Genomic DNA, 18,534 nt, shown 5'->3' with positions numbered 1-18,534 from the left:
GTTAACCCCTAGGGATGTGTATTGGGGAACTAAGCTTTTCTTGCCCTCATTATCTTAAATCTAGAAAGAAAATTCCCATTTTGTGCCATTGCAATCCAGGAAAGAGGCATGACATTACTTGTTCATTTTTCTGCAAGACCGAATGCATGAAGATCACAGGATGCGAGCAGGCAAGCTCTCCAGGTACAAATTGCATCTGCGTTTTGTGAACACTGAGAGAGAGAACATAAGGAGACAGCAATATAAAATGTCCTGGTAAACACGTATAATCCCCTTGAGGTTTGACTTTCTTCAAAACAAAACACTCGTGTTTGTCAAACACTTGACCTTCAGCTTGGTTATTCAAGAGGAGGTCGTGGACCTACAGCTGATCACAAGCATTTGCTGGAATAAATATGTTAAGCCAGATATTAAATTCCAAAAGCTGTGACATTGCTAACAGCTAGTCAATGCTCTATTAAAATTATAATTTCTTTAAAGCAGCCTTGGTTTCTCTTTTCTTTTCTTTGTAGTTTTTCCTTTGGCATTCTTCACTTTTCAACAAAGACATTTGTTTTCCCAAAGAACATCCTCATCTGGCCTATCTAATTCCACTTCAAACACGTTAGGGAAAGGGGTTTAAACCCAGTTCCCTACGAGATTTCCTCCTGATCTCCCACTACTGCTCTGTGGAAGCGTTACTTGCCAAAAACCTACTCCTTACTCAGTTAAAATATTTGATGACCACACAAATTGCCCATAGATCTGATTAACCCCTGGTGGTGCCTCCTGCAATGGGAAGATGGGTGTTTCTGTACAGAGGGTTTATTATGGCCTTGATTAAGCACGGTGCAAAAGGACTCGTCCATTAGAGCATAGCAGTGAAAAATTGAAGTGGTATTAGCAAGCCAGAGTGACTTCTTCAGCAAGCGATGGCTCGGCAGATCCTCGTACTCTTCTCTGAGATTGGACTCCACTTTTTTCTTTCTTTTTTCCCCTCCTCAAACCCAGCAGACTTTCCAGAGGATGCTAATTGCTTCCTTAGACAGCCTGCAGAAACGCGACTGAACGGATCAGCTGAAGCCATAGGTCACAACAAACATCCTTCTCGTTGACGCGACCACTGCTCCTGGCTTTACGGTTGGCCTAAGACTCAGGCAATAAACAAGACCTTACACAAAGACAACAGAAGTATTCCAATAAACATTAGCATGTTTGGATTAGAGTGCCAGAACCCTGAAGGACTCCATGGCAGAATGGATGCTCAGCCTTGACAACTGTGCACTCCATGCCTGCACACATGAATTATTAACCAAACTTCATGCCACAGGTCCCTCCAGTCAATCAATAGGAACTGCATCACTGAATGTGTAACTATGGGCATAAAAATTTCTTGTAAACACGTAGCCTTCCCGTCCCCCTCTCCAGGAATTTGTTTTTTTTGGTCTCTGAAATTTTGCAGAACTTGTGCTTACAAATCCAGAGGCAAGTCACTCAAATCAGGATCTCAAGCTGTAAGATAAACTTCCTGCCTGTGGATACTTCAACCTGAATAAAAAATTATGTGCCCTCTGCAGGCTATGCTAAAAGAATATGAACTCGTCTTTCACTATCTCAAACTCTGAGGGAAGACAGAGGCAAAATATTTGAAGTTTGTTGGTTTTCTGAGGTGGTGAAGGATGAATTTTGCTCTATTGACTTAAAATGCGAATCTTTAACCTAGTGAAATACCACATTTCATTTCCAGTATATGAGAATGGCAAACAAAATAAACCCAAAACTAGAAAGCTAGTATTTTGGCTAATAATAGCAGAAGAGATCTGCATATTTTTCACTGACTTAGCTCAGAAAGGCTTCTGAAAAATTAGTAAAAGTATTGTGGCTATCATGGTGGTCCAAGAGCTGAAAAGGGAGGGATGGGTTTATTCCAATTTATTTATTCCTCCTGCTTTCACGCACAAAACCAAAAAACAAAATAGCATCAGTGTGAGTTCAGCATTTCCCAGATAAACTTCGTAGAATAAATTTATGAAAAGATGAAGCATGACAGTATATTCACACATGGCAATATTCAGCTACACTTCTGCTAGTGTAACATTTTCTCGCTAAAACTAAAGCGCTCGCTTGAGGATGGACTTGGCTTCCAAAATGGGAGCAGATGCTTTTCACCTGAGGCACCAAATCAAAAGCCATGCATGCGATGGGAAGAAGGCTTATTTTTACAATATCTAGTCATGGGCAGAAGACAACGGTCGTCTCTCTGTTTACCCCAACCTGTGCTCTGAACGGCATAAACATATTACCGCAGACCCTGTTCCTTGGAGTGAGTGTGCAGAGACCTGCGCTCATGCTGTGGTAACCAACTTCTCCTGTTCCTCAGCTCCTCTGAAGAGTTTACAGCCATGTTGTTTAACCAGCTGGGCCTAAAGTTGATGGGTAAATGTGCAAACTGGTGATGGGAAGAAGGATATGTGGGAAGGCTGGGGTTCCCATGCAATTCAGTTTTCACCTACAGAGAAACCAGTGGGCTCCCATGGTCTTGTTTCCTTGACTCACCATGACACCAAAGGAAAGAGAAGAAACCGCAAGCTGAGACATGAAAGCATGAAAAAACAGCAAAAGAAGCAGTGGTTTCTCCTTCAAGAGGAGATAGTTGGTTATCCCCCAGATGCCATCTTTCCTTTCCTCAAGCTTGCATCTCCTGGAGCATCCATCACTTGCCCCAAATAACTAATCATTGCTCCATCACTTCATGCCTTAATATTCACAGCCTACTTCCAAAGGCTATCTTGATGTGGGAAGATGCTATTGCTTTGGCCAAGGTTTCTGACCATCTCAGACCTCTGGCAAGGGCAATCTGGGAGGAAAACACTGAAAAGAAAAACTCGTCTGACAGATTGATTTGTAGTGACCATTAGAAACTGTTCAGGTGTATGAAGGGATGCTCCAAGGAGCTCTCTAAGCAGAGAGAGTAGTCAAAAGCAGATGAATTTATCACCAGTGGAGAGTTCTGCAGTTCATCACTAGCTTTTGTAATTTGTCACAGAGATGTCATATATCTGGAGCTCTGGGATTCTTAAGGGTGAGATCTGTCACATAAATACAGTTATTAATACAGCAAGTGTATTATACAGTTAAATGCAAATGTTGCAATCTGGCAACCCATTTTTACTGCCAAACCTAGAAGGTTTTTCATGTCAGAAATTGATGCCAGTAGCGATAAATGGAGGATAGATAAAGTTAATCCGACCGCTTTGAGTTGAACAGGGAAGGTATTACTTTGAAGGGTTTAATGTATTAACGGAATCAAAATGACATTTCAAAATATTTATGGAAATCTTTTTTTTTTTAAGCTTATACAAGCAGTATAACAAAACCATACAAAATATTATTAAATCCTACCCTTAATTAAACATGCTGACACTTACAAGCTTCTGTCTGATTTACTTTCAAAAATATTCTTTCACTAAATTATGACTTTAAAATATCTTTCTGCTCTGAATGAATTTGCATTCCAGAGGAATTAAAACCTTTTTAACAGAAGCTTTTTAAAAAAAAAAGTATCTTCTTTTTTTTAGCACTACCTCCAACTTATCACACACAAGCATAAGATAGGAATGGAAAAAGGAAACAATATGCATAAACGATAAAATGAATAGAGAAAAAAAAACCTTTATTGTTTTATGGCAATACAGAATAGCTGAGGGGAGTGAATTCATCCACTTCCCCAGCAGGTTGGTGAGGTTCTTAGCTATGAGGACAACAATTTAGCCTCCCTGGAGTACATGCAGAGTAAGCTGGGCATGTCCAAAGGGCATTTCAGTCCAGCTAAGGTATGAATGACCCCACAACTCACAGAAAAAGCAAAGGGTTACTCCACTTCTTAGTGTAATAAGGCACCAAGAAACCGAGTTGTCTGAATCATTCATTCTGAAGGTAATTCTCCCATTGGATTCAGAGGGACACCCAGTGTCACTTGAGATGTCCTAGAGTGCCACCAGGCCTATATCTGTTGAATCAGAAGTGTATGAACAGCAAGATCTGTCCCAAAACTGCCAGCCCCACATGTGTGTCTTGGACACACTGGGGTATCTCAATAGCCTCAAGAGACATTTAACTTATCAGGATGAGATGAAGCTTGACAGACACCATAGACCAAGCTCATGTAGACACCTACCTTCAGGTGTCTTATCCATAACAAAGGTGGTATGAACTACCCGTGTCAAGCAAGTACCACAACTGGGCCCAATCTCTCGTAGACTTAACAATCATGTCCTGAATGCCAACATATTTCAAAAGCGCTTATACAAATCCAGCAAACCACTTCGGACTGAGCCTGAATGCACCAAGGAGCTCATTGCTGTTCTTTAGTTGACTCTCACTCTTCATAGAGGTTTCAAGCTTGGATAGGAATTCTTCTCTTCCCAAGAGCAGCCCAGATGGGGTACCCTGCATATGTTTATATGAGTTCTGCAGGGCAGTCCTAATAAAATCATTACAGTATTATACATCAAAAAGTATGCACTTTGTCAGTGTTCTGTAGACAGTGAGCACTTCATGGGTGTACATTCACCACTACTGCTCAGATGGGACACTCAGGCTGTGGCCACAGGAATTCTCTGCCGCACACAATCTTAACCAGGATTGCCATATCAATTCAATCAGAAAAGCAGGTTTATTTTCACACACTGCATGGATGTAAAAAGCTAAGCCCTCTCCCAGTTGCAGAAAAACACCCTACATATTCCAATCGTGCACATTTTTTTAAAACTTAATGCCAATGGGAGAAAATAGGTGGAAACTAAAATTTGGGTTTTTCCTCAAATCAGCAGAAATCAATACATTTTGCAGTATGGGTAAACTAAAAAGTCTCATCAGTGCTGAAAGCCACAAAAATATCCTTCTTATAACTCCTTCCTGAACAGGCAAATTCTCCTGTTAGTGACTGGTAAAGGATCCAAAAATGCCACAGAGTAAAGAATCATGGGCTACATCCCAGACACATTTAAAAAAGGGTAGTAAGCTATGACTGTAACTCAATGCAATTTTGTTATTGACCTTGCACCTGCAATGAGCCAAGTCTAATCAGGAGATATGCTGCTCACTAAGCTGTGCAATGCAGGAAGCCTGGTTTGGAGAGTCCGGATCACTGCTATGGTCAACCAGCCTCCACAGAAAGGGCATCAAGGACCCTTCATGCCACTGAAAGTTTAGTCTCATGGCTTTGAGGTAGCCATCAAATGCTCTTGCAGCCTGCATGACCACCTTTCTTTCCTTGAGGTCACAATAAGACTGGGTCAGGCTGTGAAAAAATGCAAGACTTTCTTCTTTTTTATTCCCCCTAAAAAAAAAAATGCTAGCTTTATATTTTTTCTTATTAAATTTTGTTCTCAGAAAAAATAATAAACAAACAAAAAATGGTTCTACACAGGGAAGCTTTATCCCCACGGCAACATTAAAATGGGATGCCTCTGAACCCGTCTCTGTGTTCAGCTGGGCGAAGGCATTTTCCACCCCTGATGTGTTGGGTCAGTAAGGAACAAATGCGGGCAAGACTGATACGTTGGAACGTATAATACTTCTCAGAGAGTATTACCCAGGTTACAGGACTGCTTTCATTTCCAGTCTCTTTTCTGAGAGTGCTGGGAGACAAACCAGACATACCCACTCAAAATAACAGAGACTGGTTTTCACTGTCTCTTGGAGGCAGTGATTTATCTGAGCCTTTAATTTTACTTGCCTAAATTAAAAGCTAGTTACCTTCAGTGCCTAATGTTGGAGAACCCTCTCATCCCACACCCTCTGGCTAAGGAGGCAGATAAATTCCTTGGGAGCTTGGATTATTAAACCACAGGTCAGGAAAAAAAAAATCAGTCAATTTTTCCTGCCTCATATCTGTACTTAACAAGCTGTTCGTAGCCAAGCATCACTGGAGAAAGCTGTCAGTGCTGCCTACTGGCCCTAGTTCCTCAGCCCAGCTCCACGAACCTTTTCTCCTTTTGGTCCCATTCCCTTCCCAATTAATCCAGGGTCAGTTGCATTCAGCTGATTCCATCTAAAGCTTCTTATGGGCATTTATGTTTCACTTGTCAAGACTTCCAGCTCCAAGCACGTAGTACACAAGTAGTTGTGCTGGCTCTAGGAAGAGCTTTGACCAAGATTATACACTGTTGGGTCTCATATATACCCTACTCACACATCCACAGCCAAGTCTGTCTCGCTGACTACAGCTGGTACTCTACTGGGGATGAACTCTCCCAAATTCACTTGCGACAGATACAGTCCTTATTCTGCACGACTCAGCTATCAAAGGGAGAGAAACCATTTCAGAAGGGGGAATAGCCCAACTTGACAGTAAGAAGCCTGCCCTCATCTGATGTCCTTATTTGTCCTGTGCGTAAGAGGCAGGAAGTCTACATGAATTTGAAAGGAAGTTGGGCAACCTTGTTTTCTTCTGTTTTAGCAGGACCCTGCAGCCTGGTAAGCAAATACTTTTGCAGTATACGGACTACAGTAGCTAAAAGTCCTGTGTGGCAGGACCACTATTCACCATGAATCCCTATTCCAAAATATTCCGTCCCCCTCGCTTGCATAACAGTCTCATTTTAGGCAAAGTGACAGTCACCTAGTTAGTATAAAAGTAGAAAGTGTGGCAATTTTGCTGTTTAGATGTCCACAAATACTATAATTTTTCTAATAGCAAAGACTATAAACCTATCAAATGTTCACTCATTGCTCCCCAACCATATTCCAAGGTAGAGGATGTTCAAGGAGAAACATGCATCAACCTTTGAAAGAAAGGGGTCAGGTGGCAAAGGAGGAAGATTAAGCCATGATTTGCAGCCGGGAAAGCAGAAAACACTGCTCAGAAGGTCTCACCTGAAGAGCTGACCCTCTGCCTGCTCCTGAACGTAGAGATATATGCAGCACTGCCAGCTCTTGTGATTCATGGCATACTGCTTTTTGCTGGTGCAGCTCTCATGAGAGACAGGCAGAGATGCTTGTAGAGCATTCAAGGCTGCTTGCCTGCATCTGGCAATGAAATCGGGGGCAATGTGAAGGACACACCAGTGTTAGGACAGAACGAAAGAATGGGAGGATTGAGGGGAAGAAAGATGCTGGTCCTCCTCTGCTTGGCACCCTCCAACTGTTTGGTCCTGAGATGCAACGAGTCAAATGGGTGATATCAGAAGGGACCTTCTGCTAGAGCATGGGGAGAGGGGATGAACCATGAGGGTGGAAGAAGACAGATGGAGGAATTCTGGGGCTGACGACAGGGGCAGGGAAGCACAGTTAAAATAAAAATAAGCTGCATTTAGCTATCTGGACAATTAATGATAATTCCGAGATCAAAAATAATTATTGCAATTAGTGCATTACGGATCTATTTATGTAACTGCTCAGGAAAGAAGAAAATTATCTAGCTGTGTTTTTTAAGTGCTCTGAAGAGTCAAGGAATTGATTCTTAAATAAAAAAAGAACAGTTTAGGAGTGCACGCACAATAGCTGCTCTGTGTGACAGAAAGGCTTTCCTGGGTTAAGGATCTCCAGCAGTTACTGGGGTAGTTTATGCTGCAAATAAGTTTGTACGTCTAAACATCTTTCCTGATTACATCGATCTCCACAGGCTGACTTTTTACCCTTACATCCTCTCCAATCTCCTAAATTCAGTTCCAAATCTGCTACACTATTATTACTATCACTATTTTAATCCTCAAGTTTGCAAAACAGCGTATATGTGATTTAGGGGAGATCTGATGCACTGATGACAGTAATGAATTGGAGAGAGAAGGAGAGAGACTGCAAACCAGCCTGAGAGCTTATATTGCTTTGAGAAGGTCAGTCAAGTCCATCAGGCAAATTACTGTGTATAAAGACAATATAAAGAAATAGAAACCAAATTATATCCGTTGTTCACAGCTAAACCTCATCAGGAACTGCAGTCATACACATGAAATCAGAGACACATCCTAAGTACTTGATTTTTCCATGCAAGCTGCATTAAGGGAAGCAACTTTAATAAATTGTGCTACATTTGGAAAAGTAATTTTAATTCTCTAATTAGCATGCACATAATGAAAACTAACTGTGCATGTTTGTGTATACACATATCTAGAAGAAAGAGTTTAATGAACTGTATCTATTGCAAACACAACTGAAGTTTCATTTTCTCAGCGTTGTGGCGTGTGATGCTGTGATGCAGGCTTCAATACCGCAACACACTTTTCCATCGACAAAAATATCTTTTTGCTCCTTCTCTCTTCTTTTCCTTGTGGATTCATGGTCTTTGCAAAGTGGGTGGTGGGGGATAAGAAAAATAAAAGGAAAAAGCTACACAAGTATCCTAGTCTAGCTTCACACGAAAAAGATATTAAAAAAAACCCCAACAACAAAAAAACACCCACAACAAAAAATAACAAAACATACAGACGACAGAAAACACTCTTTCACTGTAGGCCATCATTTTCTCTTATCTACCTAGCATTCTCTGCTACCTGAAACCAGCACAAGAAAAGCTTTATACAATCAACACACGTCCTACCATCATTAATCATCGATAAAAAAGAATAAAAAAGAAGTCAGTATGACAAAAATTCGTCCAGGTATAAAAACGGACAGAAGAAAGGGTGAGGACAGATGACAAAAAAAAATGAAAAGGCTGGGACAAAGAGAAATCTGCCGCAATTCAGAACAAACTCACAGTCCATCCTGCAGCTCTTGAGTATCATTTGAGGTCCCCAAAGATCGAAGACTTCTTTCCAGAGAGGTCACTGTCAACAGCAGAGAAAGAAAAGATAAAGAAGCAGTAAACTTTTTCAGAGAAAAAAAGAAATGTGGATTTTCATTCATTTATTTGTCTTCTAATTTTGTTTTATTTTTTAGACAGTACAATGAAGTAGTGTTTGGACAAGTAACTCATGAGACAAAGGGGACAACACCTAGCAAAAGCCATTATCCCAAAATGGGTCCCTTGTATACATAAATGGTGAATCCATGTATCATGTGCCATGACATGACGGGGTACAACTCCTTGTAATAAGCAACCTCCATCCCGTGGACCTTGCACAGATCTCTGACTCTTCCAGCCCTACACTTTCTAACTCTTCATGTTGCAGCAACAGCATGAAATTCCCAGGGCTGGGGAGAGTTGTGCTTTCCGCCAGGAGATCGAGGCAGCACTTTTGGGAGTGGGAAACCACTGTTTATCCTCCTAAGGAGGTCCACGTCTGGAGGCCTCACAGAACTGCACATGGAGCGTGTCCAGCTGGAAACTTGGCCTCAATGAAGAACCAAGACATCTCATAACAACTATTCATTGCTCTGAACAGCGATTAAGTAGCAGAACACTGTTATCCATTCTGATATCTTCTATCTCAATGTTCAAGACTTTAACACGCCAAATCTTTTCTATGTTTTGGCTCAGATAAAATGGAGTGCTTTGCTGTGATCGTCTCCTGTCTCTGAGCTAGACAGTTTTTTGGGCTTTTCCATCAGGAGAGGAGAATACATTACCCTAAGAGCAGCGGGAAGCTGGAAATATGGTTTCTTTTGAAATACATATTGACTTCAGATTTAAGAAATATATATGTGTGTGTGTATGTGTGTACAAAAAAGTGACAGAAATCTAGGTGTACTGTTGCCTTTTTACACCCTTGGAATGTTCACTGTCTCAAATTCACTCTCTAATTAATGGCAGGTCACTACTTTAGGACTGAGCGTGTCAAGTATGCAAAGTACTTGAAGATCTTCCACAATGGCAGATGCTAAATAAATTACACTCTTAATACTAACATACGGGATTTTCTCAGGACACCTCCAGCTGTAAAAAGTCATAGCTCATTATCAGTCACACTTCAATATTTAAGAAAGGAAAAAAGAACAGATTAGAAACAGGGCTCAATTATTTCCATAGAAATTTAAGAAATTCTCTGTTTTAATGACTCTCCAGAGTTGGACTGGGCTGGCAACATTGAATGAGTCACTTAAATATTTTTCCACTGACAGAAAAAATCCCCTCTTCTCTTTTGGGCTTCTCTGAGTTGACACCAAAAGTCACTAAACATCATGAAAAATAACTGATGTGCCTGGACAATACAAATATTTAAAACAAGCTTGAATACCACGATATATTTTCAACCCACTTGCTAGATCTCAGTAACAGAATTTAGATGTAGAGTTTGATGATTCACTAAATTACAGCCTCAAGGAACTGTCCATAACTGAGCTAATAATTATTATCTTTTACTGACTGCACAACATTTTAAAGTATAAATCGAGAGTTTTCACTAATGACCATTTGCTTCTCTAGGAGAATAGCACTGATCCTGCAGAGATCTCACAGGTTATTGTAATTCCCTCTCTTCCTCCCACCACAATCCTAACAAATCAATCCCTCATACAATCTATACACTGTCTGTTTCAAAGACAAAAATTTGCATTATGTAAAAACACTTCTGGGCCCATTAGCCCTTCAGGATAAAGCAGAGAATGGTCCTTGAAGAAGGGACAGCAAGTCAAGGTAGAGAAAGTAGTAGTGTGGACATTGAATTTCTAAAAAGATGTTAATGTCATGTGTACAGCTCCAGAGGGGAAAACAGCAGCTACAGCATCCAGGCACTTTTCTAACCTAAGCTGCAAAATCAGGACAATTCAAAGTGAAAGCTGCTCTGCCAACATCTTCCTACAAATGGAGATGAGGTTGATGGAAGAGATCTAACATGCAGGCAGTTCTCCGCAAAAAAAGTACAGACAGAATCACAAAATCACAGAATGACAGAATGGTAGGAGTTGGAAAGGACCTCTGTGGATCATCTAGTCCAACCCCCCTGCCCAAGCAGGGTCATCTACAGCAGGCTGCACAGGACCTTGTCCAGGCAGGTATTGAATATCTCCAGAGAAGGAGACTCCACAGCCTCCCTGGGTAGCCTGTTCCAGTGCTCCGTCACCCTCAGACGGAAGAAGTTCTTCCTCATGTTCAGACGGAACTTCCTGTGCTTCAGTTTGTGCCCACTGTCCCTTGTCCTGTCACTGGGCACCACTGAAAAGAGTTTGGCCCCATCCTCCTGACACCCACTTTTAAGGTATTTATAAGCATTTATAAGGTCCCCTTCTCAGCCTTCTCCAGGCTAAACAAGCCCAGCTCCATCAGCCTTTCCTCGTAGGAGAGATGCTCCAGTCCCCTCATCATCCTCATAGCCCTCCGCTGGACTCTCTCCAGTAGCTCCTCATCTTTCTTGAAGTGGGGAGCCCAGAACTGGACACAGTACTCCAGATGGGGCCTCAGTAGGGCACAGTAGAGGGGGAGAAGAACCTCGCTGGACCTGCTGGCCACACTCTTCTTAATGCACCCCAGGAGACCACTGGCCTTCTTGGCAGCCAGTGCACACTGCTGGCTCATGGTCAACTTGTCATCCATCAGGACAGCCAGGTCCCTCTCCACAGAGATGCTCTCTAGCCAGTCAGCCCCAAACCTGTACTGGTGCATTGGGTTATTCCTCCTCAGGTGCAGGACCCTGCACTTGCTCTTGGTGAACTTCATCAGGTTCCTCTCTGCCCAACTCTCCAGCCCCTCCAGGTCTCACTGAATGGCAGCACAGCCTTTTGGTGTATCCACCACTCCTCCCAGTTATGTGTCCTCAGAAAACTTGCTGAGAGTACACTATCTCTTCATCCAGGTCATTGATGAAGAAGTTGAACAAGACTGGGGCCCAGTACTGACCCCTGGGGGACACCACTTGTTACCAGCCTCCAACTAGACTCAGCGCCACTGATGACAACCCTCTGAGTTCTGCCATTCAGCCAGTTCTCAATCCACCTCACTGTCCACTCATCCAGCTCACACTTCCTGAGCTCACCTATGAGGATGTTATGAGAGACAGCGTCAAAAGCCTTGCTGAAGTCGAGGTAGACAACATTCACTGCTCTCGCCTCATCTACGCAGCCAGGCATGCCATCGTAGAAAGCTGTCAGATTGGTCAAGCATGATTTGCCCTTGGTGAATTCATGCTTACTACTCCTGATAACCTTCTTTTTTCCACTTGCTTGATGATGACCTCCAGAATGAGCTGCTCCATTATCTTTCCCGGGATGGAGGTGAGGCTGACCGGCCTGTAGTTCCCTGAATAAGACATTTGCTGTCGTGTGCTTCGGAGAAGATTGGCATAGGAAGCTGTTTTCCTATTCCACAAAACTGTTCAAGACTTCACACACACGCCATTTTATATTAAGGCAAATACAAGTGCTTTCACATTTGTTAAATATTTTTGAAAACACCCATACAGGCAAAAGAGATAGGAATGCAAGAGAAGAGGAAAGCCCATGTCAGTCAGGTGAGAAAATGACTCAGGTTGAAATCCCTATCCTAAAATTTTGTCTAATACTCTAATTCGAGCATAATATTTACACACTTACGTAAAGGTCAATTATCCCAGAAGGACAAGATACACACTCTGGAAGAGCCAAAGGTTGGCATTTGATATGGCTCTTAACTGGGAAATAACAGAACTGAGACTCAAACTTGAGTCTCCTGGATCTCAGGGTGACCGAGCTATTTTGGGATAGATTTAATTTGATTTGGCCAAGAATTGCTCTATCAAAATCTGTGTAATTCCTGTGCTGGATATGGAAATCCCTCTCAATTTACTGATTCTGACCATGCAAGAAGTAACTCTACCAAAGGAGCAACACGTCAAGCTGTGCTGGAGAGATGCTGTGAAGCCACTGTTAAAACAGACATCTTACTTTAAAAGCCTTGTCCACTTAATTATTAAAAGGCATACACTATTCCTCCAGGATGAGACACATTCAGAAGACATCACTGCTGTTGGAGCTGCACTGATTTACATAAACTGAGGGTTTGGCATCAGTTGCCTATGCCATTGCAATTCTTAAAATCAATGGGGGATAAGAAACCATCCTGAGATGGCAATGGAGACTTTATCACACTTAAGGGATGCTGAAAAATCCTTTGCTCAGCCTCTCAGATCAAGGTAATGGGACTGTGCATGGCACCAACCTGTCATGGGGAGTCATTAATGAGCAAGTAACAGGAATTAGAGAGGGAAAAGACCCATTAGAGCGCTTAGGTTCTCCATCTGGCCAGAACAGGTCGGATTCCTCCAGTATATCCTCCTCTGATCAGCCCTCTAGACATGATGCACCACACCATCCCCTTTTACAAGTGTTATTTATTTTACTTCTTTATCAGGCATTTACTGAGACGCAGCTAAAAGCTGTACACTGAAAGAAATGCAAAACCTTAACAAAAATAAGTATTAAAAAAGCTATCAATAAGACAAATTCAGACAGTATTTGAGCTTTTTTGTGTTTTATTTTTCTGTGAAAGGAAAAATCAACTAAACAAAAAATAACAGAAAACCTGCATAAGTCGAATCACTATCAGACAAACCTGCCTATGCTCAAGAGGTAAAGTGCCCAAAGAATTAGAGAGAAAGAAAAATGCAACAAATAAGAAAAAGCTCCCTCTACCCACTGAAACTTCTGTAAGAAATGGGGTTAAAAAAAAAAGCATGTAAGATGAAGATGTGGCAAGAGAGTGATCCAGTAGCACATAAACAGAACCAACTGTCCTGGCTAAGATTTTTAGTCAACACGTGAGGAATATTTCCATTTTCATAGCAGAAAAAGGAAACAGCAAGCAATTAAATGTGAGATCAGCCAAGATCAGCTCAGCGCTGCAAAGATCCTCCTTAGCCAGGAGGCAAATCCTGAACTGCTCAAGAAGAATTCAAATCACCCCAAAGGCTCAGACTTCTGCAAAAAGAGTAAGAAGAGCAAAGAGGCACAAAGTATGTAATGTTGATTACTTTTGTAATGCTCAATCAAAATCAACAATGCTTTAAAACCCCAGTACAAAGTTGACTTCTTGTTTCGTTAAAAATGGTCACTCTCCAAAGACAGAAAAAATATTACAGAGACTGCCCGCAACCTGGCATTTTGGGAATTCAACAACAGAGGCACAGCATGGGGAGCTCATGACACCTTTAGCTTCCCAAAGGGGAGAAGAGCATTTCAAATGCACGGTTTGGTCTCCAAATGCAGTGGGGAACCTGGAAAGCCCCAAAGAGGCCAGAGTAAGACAGGAAAAGAAGGAAAAGGGGAGCTGTGATCAGATTTATGCAACCCTGGAGGACGTTCAACACACCGTGCCCAACACAACAGGAGTACAAGCCACCATCTGGTGAGCATCTGCAATGCAGCCACTCATTCCTTGTTCAGTTGCTTGCATGGTGGTACACAAACAACAGCACTGACTTTTGCTACGTGCTCTGAGATGGAGCTTGCTGAGTTTCCTGAAGAGACCATATGGTACAGCTATACAGGGGCAAAGGGACTACGGCCATCCCTTCTCATTTTATAACCCTACAAAGTTCTTCACCTAACATGGAGTAGCTCTGCAAAATCTCAGCAGTGCACTCAGCAACACTCTCCTGAAAAGCTGTACTCACTTTTGGTCAAAAAGCTATGAAGAAGGCACAAACAAAATGAATGAAACTGACTTTAGCAGACAAAAAAATAATACACGTTGTGAACGGAGCAACAACAATAGAGTATCTTATGGGCATTTCTTCAATGTAAAAGCACTTTGAAAAACATTATAAATTCATGGATTCATAGATTTTAAAGGACAGAGAGAGCAATTCTGATTATCCAATCTGATTTCCTACCATAAGATCTTGTCTCATCTCTCCTACTTCAAGACCATAGACTGTAGCTGGACTAAAGTATATCTTCTAAAAGACATTTGAATCTTGATTTAAAGCTTTGAAGCAATGCCAAATCCATCACATTCCCTCAATAAGCAGTTCTAATGGCTAGTTATCCTCACACAGAAAGACTGAATTTGTCTAGCTTTGACTTCTATCTCCTGATCTCGTTATATGCGAGAATGTTAGATTAATGAGCCCTATGCTACCTATTTGGTGTCTTTCTTCCCAGAGAGGTACTTACACACCATGATGAAGTCCTCTTAGATGTCTCAAACAGAAGTTTGGATGGCATGCATTTTCAAGCCTGATTTGCAAACTTCAAACAGTTGTCATAGTTATTCTCTGTGCCCTCTTCAGTTTTGCAAAACAGTTTTAAGTACAAGCACTGTCATTACCTGCTTCACAGAGCAGTCAATAAAGGCAACTCAACAAAAAGCACATCATCATGCACTCTATGCCATCTCAAGAGGAGAAACAAAGACCATCAGAAATTGCTCAAAACCTAATTGAATGGATTAATGCAATTATAATAAAGAACAAAACCAGAAATTGGATTGTGGCATTTTAAAAAAGATGCACCACTCATCTTCAAGGTTTTTCACAATAAACTCCACTACAGCAGGATTTGTGATTACAGCACAGAGATATATCAAGTCATAGAATCATAGAATTATAGGTTGGAAAAGACCTCTAAGATCATCGAGTCCAACCATCAACCCAACACCACCATGCCTACTAAACCATAGCCTGAAGTGCCACATCTAGACATGTTTTAAACACCTCCAGGGATGGGGACTCCACCACCTCCCTGGGCAGCCTGTTCCAGTGCCTGATCACTCTTTCAGTAAAGAAATTTTTTCTAATATCTAATCTAAACGTCCCCTGATGCAACTTGAGGCCATTGCCTCTCATCCTATTGCTAATTACCTGGGAGAAGAGACCAACACCTGCCTCACTACAACTTCCTTTCAGGTAGTTGTAGAGAGCAAGAAGGTCCCCCCTCAGCCTCCTTTTCTCCAGACTAATCTGCCCCAGTTCCTTCAGTCGCTCCTTGTAAGATTTGTTCTCTAGACCCCTCACGAGCCAGTGGTCAGCCCTAATCCGGTTAGTTTGGATATTAATATCATACACAAACTTGTGAGCAGGTTGCAAAACTTCACACTGAGCCCTTAGTTTGGTAGCAGAAGTGCTACTACCATTCATCATTACCTTTGTCAAGGCAAAACTATTAGTGCTGGAGCCACCAAGATTGATACTAATAGAGGTATTTCTATGTGTTATAATATGGTTACACAACCATCTGTAAGCCAAGTACCAGTGATCAGAGCTGGGAGGTTCAAGCTGCCACAGTAGCTACAAGCCCAGGTCACAGTATTGGTGTTCTCTCAAGGAAACACGCAGGAAAAAGGACCTGGGGGTCCTGGTGGACACCAAGTTGAACATGAGCCAGCAATGTGGCCTTACCACAAAGAAGGTGAACGGTATCCTGGGCTGCATTAGAGAAAGCATTGCCAATAGGTCAAGGGTGGTGATCCTTCCCCTCTACTCAGCACTGGTAAGGCCACACCTGGAGTGCTGTGTGCAGTTCTGGGCTCCTCAGTACAAGAGAGACATGGACTTACTGGAGAGAGTACAGCAAAAGGTCACAAATGATTAAGAGTCTGGAGCATCTGTCCTATGAGGAAAGGCTGAGAGAGTTCTCCAGTTTAGTCTAGAGAAGAGAAGGTTGATGGGGAATCTTATTAATGTATATAAATACCTGAAGGGAAGGAGCAAAGAAGATGGAGCCAGGCTCTTACCAGTGGTGCCCAGTGACAGGACCAGAGGCAATGGGCATAAATTGAAATGCGGGGGATTCCCTCTGCACATCAGGAAACCCTTTATTTACTGTGAGGGTGACTGAGCACTGGCACAGACTGCCCAAGGAGGTTGTGGAGTCTTCATCCTTGGAGACATTCAAATGCTGTCTGGACATGGTCCTGGGCAACCAGCTGTAAGTGGCCCTGCATGACTCTCCAGAGGTCCCTTGTGACTTCAAGCATTCTCCAATTCCATTAATTTCTCCACCTTCTGAGGCACATGGTTGTCCTTCACCCCAAGCACCATGAATCCTATCACTAGTCTCCAGTATCCCAGGGGACAAATGTCACCGGCAACTCAAAGGTGACTTTCAATGGCTGAATTTCTTGGATTCTGGTCTATGAAGAAAGCTGTTGATCTTGTGCTATCCAAGAAGTTTGCCAAAAAGATATGAATCACAAGTGTTTTAAACAACAGTTTGTAAAATGCATCTATCAGTTACCTTTCTAAAAATAACAAAAAAATTAACAAACATGAAGTGTACATTTCCCATCTTGCTTTTGACCCACTCAGAATCATCTTGTATGTGCAGTAATTGAGATTCTGACAAACTACTGAAGAATCATAGGCTTGTGCAGGTCAGAGGGGATGTCTAGAGGTCTCTTGTCCAATCTTCTTCTCAGAAGAGGTCCACTTAACAACAAGCTGTTCAGTGTCTTGTCCAGTTCAGCCTCTCTGTGCTCCTGTTGCACTGATCGACCATCCTGATGGTCAGAACCTTTTTCCTTATATGGAGTTGGAACGTCCTATGCTTCAGATGTCCTTTGCCTCTCGTCCTTCCACTGTGCACGTCTGAGAGGTTATGGCTCCACCTACTCTACAGTGCCCCATTAGGTAATTACAGACAAGAATACGATTTCTGTTAATTTACGCTCAACTTGAGGTTGATCAGGTCTTCTCTTCAAAATAGCTTTACAGTCAGACAGCACCCATCTTGTGCTGTTGCATGGAGTTCTTCCATCCCAAGGCACAAAGGAAAGTGTGAATAATTATTTTCCTTCTGATTTTACAGCAGGCTAGGCGCTTGAATAACTTCATGGAGCCTGCCCAGAGCCTACACTGGTTTCAGGTCTTCAACTTCTGGGATAGCAGATAGCAGCAATGAGACTCACAGTACTTGGGGCAAGGTACATCCATGTTGCAAGAGTTCCTGAACTCAAGGTGATGATTACTGAAAGTGAACTCAAACCCACCCATTCCTTGTAGTCATAGAAAAATTGGTGCTTCAGTTTTCCCGGCAGATGGAGCATATACAATTCCTCTAAAGAAGAGATGACTATGTTTTAGAAGTTTTACTTCTCATCCTTCTCTGAGCAAGGATTCCTCCCTAGAAGGACTGGGACCTTACCCCTGGGACACATGGGAGAAAAATTACAGAAGTAAGGAGGAATTAAAATCCTTTCTTTAAACCTAGGTCAGCCCTCTTTGTCACCCAATCCCCATAGACACAGAACACACCAGAGAAAACACAGAATCACAGAATCACAGAAGGTTAGGGGTTGGAAGGGACCTCTGTGGGTCATCTAGTCCAACACCCCTGCCAAAGCAAGGTCACCTACAGCAGGCTGCACAGGACTGTGTCCAGGCGGGTCTTGAATATCTCCAGAGAAGGAGACTCCACAACCCCTCTGGGCAACCTGTGCCAGGGCTCTGTCACCCTCAAAGTAAAGAAGTTCTTCCTCATGTTGAGTTGGAACTTCCTGTGCTTCAGTTTGTGCCCATTGCCCCTTGTCCTGTTGCTGGGCACCACTGAAAAGAGTTTGGCCCCATCCTCCTGACACCCACCCTTCAGATATTTATAAGAATTTATAAGCTCCTCTCTCAGCCTTCTCTTCTTCAGGCTAAACAAGCCCAGCTCCCTCAGCCTCTCCTCCTAGGAGAGGGGCTCCAGTCCTTTCATCACCCTCATAGCCCTCCGCTGGACTCTCTCCAGTAGCTCTTCATCTTTCTTGAATTGGGGAGCCCA

The 18,534-nt window shown here is 42.4% G+C and overlaps 1 protein-coding gene across 17 annotated transcripts in view; it reads right to left on the bottom strand.

Moving 5' to 3' along the window:
• Positions 1 to 18,534, bottom strand: part of TSNARE1 (t-SNARE domain containing 1) — a 553,318-nt gene that overhangs the window by 352,914 nt on the left and 181,870 nt on the right. For all 17 annotated transcript variants that reach the window (XM_075415477.1, XM_075415474.1, XM_075415475.1 and 14 more), the window contains one exon: positions 8,681 to 8,750. In XM_075415477.1, the coding sequence (XP_075271592.1) occupies positions 8,681 to 8,750 (70 nt within the window). The remainder of the gene's footprint in view (positions 1 to 8,680; positions 8,751 to 18,534) is intronic.

Source organism: Opisthocomus hoazin, chromosome 3, assembly GCF_030867145.1.
Source record: "Opisthocomus hoazin isolate bOpiHoa1 chromosome 3, bOpiHoa1.hap1, whole genome shotgun sequence".
Taxonomy (NCBI): Eukaryota; Metazoa; Chordata; class Aves; order Opisthocomiformes; family Opisthocomidae; genus Opisthocomus; species Opisthocomus hoazin.
The sequence above is the reverse complement of the archived record's forward strand: the minus strand, read 5'-3'. Positions and strand labels throughout refer to the sequence as shown.